The sequence below is a fragment of the Sinocyclocheilus anshuiensis genome, unplaced genomic scaffold (assembly GCF_001515605.1).
Source record: "Sinocyclocheilus anshuiensis isolate Anshui unplaced genomic scaffold, SAMN03320099.WGS_v1.1 scaffold602, whole genome shotgun sequence".
NCBI lineage: Eukaryota > Metazoa > Chordata > Actinopteri > Cypriniformes > Cyprinidae > Sinocyclocheilus > Sinocyclocheilus anshuiensis.
In genome coordinates, this window is record NW_015547658.1 from 296,284 (window position 1) to 300,676 (window position 4,393).

The window sequence follows — 4,393 nt, forward strand, 5'->3', positions numbered from 1 at the left end:
CCATTCCCTTTAAGAGCCAGTTGTGCTCGTGCCATGGTGGATTTGCTATTTACACGGCGGAATTTGCAAGCGCTAAGACAGAAGATGAAACAGAGCTGCTCATGTGCGAGCAAGTAGGTAGCCTAATTCTGATACATGCAATGACTATCCATTATGACATGTACTGTAGGCATTTTTATATTTATGTAGCCAACACAATAATAATCTTTTACATTGCAATCCTTTAATTTTTCATATTTGGCATGTTTGTGTGCTGCTGTGCGTCCCTGTGTGTGTAATAAGCAGAGTGTATGCACACTGTGAACCCGCCTATACTAACGCGCTCTTTAAATAACAAAAAACCTACTGCGCCATTGACTTTAGACCAGGTTTTTGTTGGTCAATGGCGCAGTCTATTTCAGTTGCCTCAAAATAGCAACGCGCCAGAACACACCTCGTTTTCAGACCAGCACGCCCATGGGCGCACAAATGGGCGCAAATGCATTTGCTATTTAAACAACGTGGCGCAGGATGTGAAAATGACAACTGCGTCGGGCTGAAACTAGCAAAAAACACTCGCGTCCCGCCTGAGACCGCATTGCACCGGGTGTATGATAAGTTCACAAAACCATTATGATTTAACACATCAATGAGTTTGTCTCTCTCATGACTAAGGCATCTCAGACTGTGGAAAAAAAACCCCTGAAACAAATGTTTGACAGCTACATTCTTTTGGTGAACTAAACAAAAATTCTATATAACAAAAACAACCTCTTAGTAACAGAAAGATACTATTATAAAATGTGACCCTGGACCACAAAACCAGTCATAAGGGTCAATTTTCCGAAATTGAGATTTATACATCATCTGAAAGCTGAATAAATACGCTTTTCCATTGATGTATGGTTTTGTTAGGATAAGATACAACTATTTGAAAATCTGGAATCTGGGTGCAAAAAAATCAAAATATTGAGAAAATCATCTATAAAGTTGTCCAAATGAAGTTCTTAGCAATGCATATTACTAATCAAAAATTAAGTTTTGATATATTTACGGTAGGAAATTTACAAAATATCTTCATGGAACATGATCTTTACTTAATATCCTAATGATTTTTTGGCATAAAAGAAAAATCGATAATTTTGACCCACACACTGTATTGTTGGCTATTGCTACAAATATACCTGTGCTAATTATGACTGGTTTTGTGCTACAGGGTCACAAATAAGACCATGCTGCTTTGCAATATCAATATGTAAAGGTACAGTGGTCTTCACAGGTCTGCATTGCATTGCTGTGTTGTGCAGTGCTATTGTGTATGTTAAGTAAGGGAGTGTTCATCACCTTGTTGTAGTATCCGTAAGTAATAGCATTGGGTTCAACACCAGCCTTTTTCATCTCCATTAAGACACGCACAGCCATGACAGGCATCTCCCACAAACCACACAACTGCATCACCACACGGTAACACACCTGTTAAACACAACAGTTGTGCTGTAGGGTCACACCAAGGTCTACAGAAAGTCATTCTTTACATACACAAGTGCATGAATACATGAATGAATACACAAGCCACGTGAGGCAGTTTAAGTGTCATTTCCTGAAAGAAATGTGTAAGGAAAGAACTCAACTATAGTTTCAGATCCCTATGACCCCGTTTAAGCTTGGTATTAACAATCTGTTTCAAGATCTGAACACAAATAGACAGTGCTAAATACATACATGCTAAATAGATAGTTTGAGATATATTGTAATCTGATCACTCAAACCATCTTTGGTGGTGGTCAGGGATGCATATGTGTTTAATTAATGAAACATTATAAACAAATTCAGACCATCTAAGGTTTAGGGCACAGTTCACTTAAAACTTGCATAAACAATGAAAAAGAATCCTATATATTATTTAATTTACTTTACATTTGCTTAATTACAAATATTTTAGCTGCCTATATTTTATAGTGTAGCAGTAAAGTGAATTGCAACTAACAATAAGAGATCTAAATCCACTGACAAGTTATTGTCAATAATAACTGAATAAACGCTGCAATAATAATAACAACAATAATAAAATATATAACAAAAATGATGTTATCTACACACCTCATCGAGCACCTCCACCTCAGAGCTCCTCATCTTGAGCAGAACAGTGAAGGCCTGCTGCATGGTGCGGGATTTGGATTGGGCAGTACGCATGCTGGCAGGAAGAAAGATGAACCACAGACTGTAGCAGTGACTAAACAGACACTTTGCCCACTGGGGTGGATTGGAATAGAAACGCTTTGCCAGCTTGTAGGCCATTTTGATTTCCTGTGTGGAACAAAAAAGTAATGCTTCAGGTTCAGAGACCACAAAGGGATATTGAAGGGCATTCCCTGTTAAACTGCTTTCAGGTGCAAGAAACAATTTTGTCTATATTATTAGATCAAACCTATGGTACCCTGTTTGTGCACTTGGGCAGCATTTTTCTTTTTTTGATTTGGAACTCGACAGCTGTAGTCACCATCCACTTTCAATGTATTGAACAGAACAGCCTGTGCATACTATAAAGAAATTCCTTTAGTGTTGCTGTCAGGACTCTGGTTTGATCTCCCCTTGTGTTTTCTTTCCTTTTGCTTACTTTGTTTCTGTCTCTTCCATGTGCTATAATCACTCACATGTTTCTCTTTATCTCTTAATTTCTCTGCTATATTTATCCTTCTGTGACTGTGCGACTGTGCTTACATTTTTACTCTGTGCTACACAGTACTATATAGTATTTTACAGTTTCACACATTTAACAGGTGTGCAGTATTATTTATATCATTGAATCATGTCACATAATCATGTTTCCCTTTCAGTCGGTCACTCCAGACGTCACATCGGATGACTGACGAATTGGGATCGCGCTTAGAGAGACCAATCTACTTCGAGTGTAAACTAAACGAGCCAATGCACATTGGCATGCGATTATTGCATCCAGCTGCTGCTGATCACAGCGTGAGTATAAGTAGGCAGCAGATGCAGCGCATATTCAGCTTTTCGCTTCGGAGCCGAGCGGTTCTATCGTTCTGCTCCTGACCTTACCGCTGGCCTCAAACCGTTGAGATACCGCAACCGCAACGGGCAAACCGTTGCTCCCCTCCCGAGCCTGTGGGCACTCGTCGGCCTTGAACGGCAGTGCTTATACGTCCTGTGGAGAAGCTGCGTCCGCCTTACACGCTTCAGCGTTATTGCACGTGCACCAGGCCAAGGCACTGAGGGACTTGCACGAGGGTGGTCACGACCCGGAAGTTCTCAAAGAACTCCGCACATCACTTCAGTGAGAGCACCGTCTACGAGACACGCCTACGCTTTGAAGTGGAACCTGTTCGTTGAGTGGTGTTCTTCTCGCTGAGAAGACCCCCGAATATGCCCGATCAGAGTCGTGCTGTCCTTTTTGCAGCAAGGGTTGGAGCGAAGGCTGTCTCCCTCCACCCTCAAAGTTTATGTCGCTGCAATCGCTGCTAACCACGACCCCGTAGAAGGGAGGTTCAAAACATGGATTTATATGCTAAATGTCATTATTGTCACAAATACAAATGCTAGAAATATACACTGAAAATTCCTCTAATAAAATAAAATTACTTAATGCAGCGTAGTTTTAAAACTTTATTTGTAAAATTAATGTGGTCACAATAGTGACAAAGTAAATATGTGTTTAGAAAACTAGGCCCGGCCTATAACACTCATTTTTACATTCACAGTAATCCACCTTTTTGATCATTTTATTTATTTTATAGCATAATACACACTTCTTTAAATGTATAATAATCTAAAATATTGTCTAGTATTGTACAGTACAAAGCACACTTCAAGCACTGCTTTCGCTGTAACAGTAGTTACATTGATTAAATGTTATAATGCTATACTATTATCGTTAGTAATGTTACCAGTTATTTATTTTATTTCATCTTCATTCACAAGTGAAAATGTCACAATTCCAGCTTTATTGGGAAACATCGCCAACGGTCCCCTTTGCGCCACCTGATGGTGATTTCGAGAACGAGTTTCACAAGTGACTGGGTGGCATTTACATGCCGCTGTAATGGGCATTTTGGTTGACTACCTACTGTAGTTAACATTACTAATATTTAGGGCTGCCACTAACGACTATTTTTATTTCGATTAATCTATCGACTAATTTATCAATTAATCGATTAATCTAACCGATTAATTGTCCACAAAAAAAATCAACAATTTGACTTAAGAATATTTTATTAAACTATATTTCATTAAACCAAATGAAATCCAAAAGTAAAAAAGTAAAGTGCAACATAGAGTGCAAGAAGCAAGTGTCCATCTCATAGTACAAATCACTGAAACCAAAGTTCAGTATTATAGTGTAAGAATGACAACATATCCACGTGTTCTAGTCTACTAATAATAAAATTATAAT

At 38.8% G+C, this 4,393-nt stretch overlaps 1 protein-coding gene across 2 annotated transcripts in view; it reads right to left on the bottom strand.

Annotated features, from left to right (window-relative positions):
• Positions 1 to 4,393, bottom strand: part of dennd4c (DENN/MADD domain containing 4C) — a 71,311-nt gene that overhangs the window by 17,016 nt on the left and 49,902 nt on the right. For both annotated transcript variants that reach the window (XM_016504448.1, XM_016504447.1), the window contains exons 17-18: positions 2,080 to 2,286; positions 1,324 to 1,452 (exon numbers count right to left, since the gene is read on the bottom strand). In XM_016504448.1, coding sequence (XP_016359934.1) covers positions 1,324 to 1,452; positions 2,080 to 2,286 — 336 coding nt within the window. The remainder of the gene's footprint in view (positions 1 to 1,323; positions 1,453 to 2,079; positions 2,287 to 4,393) is intronic.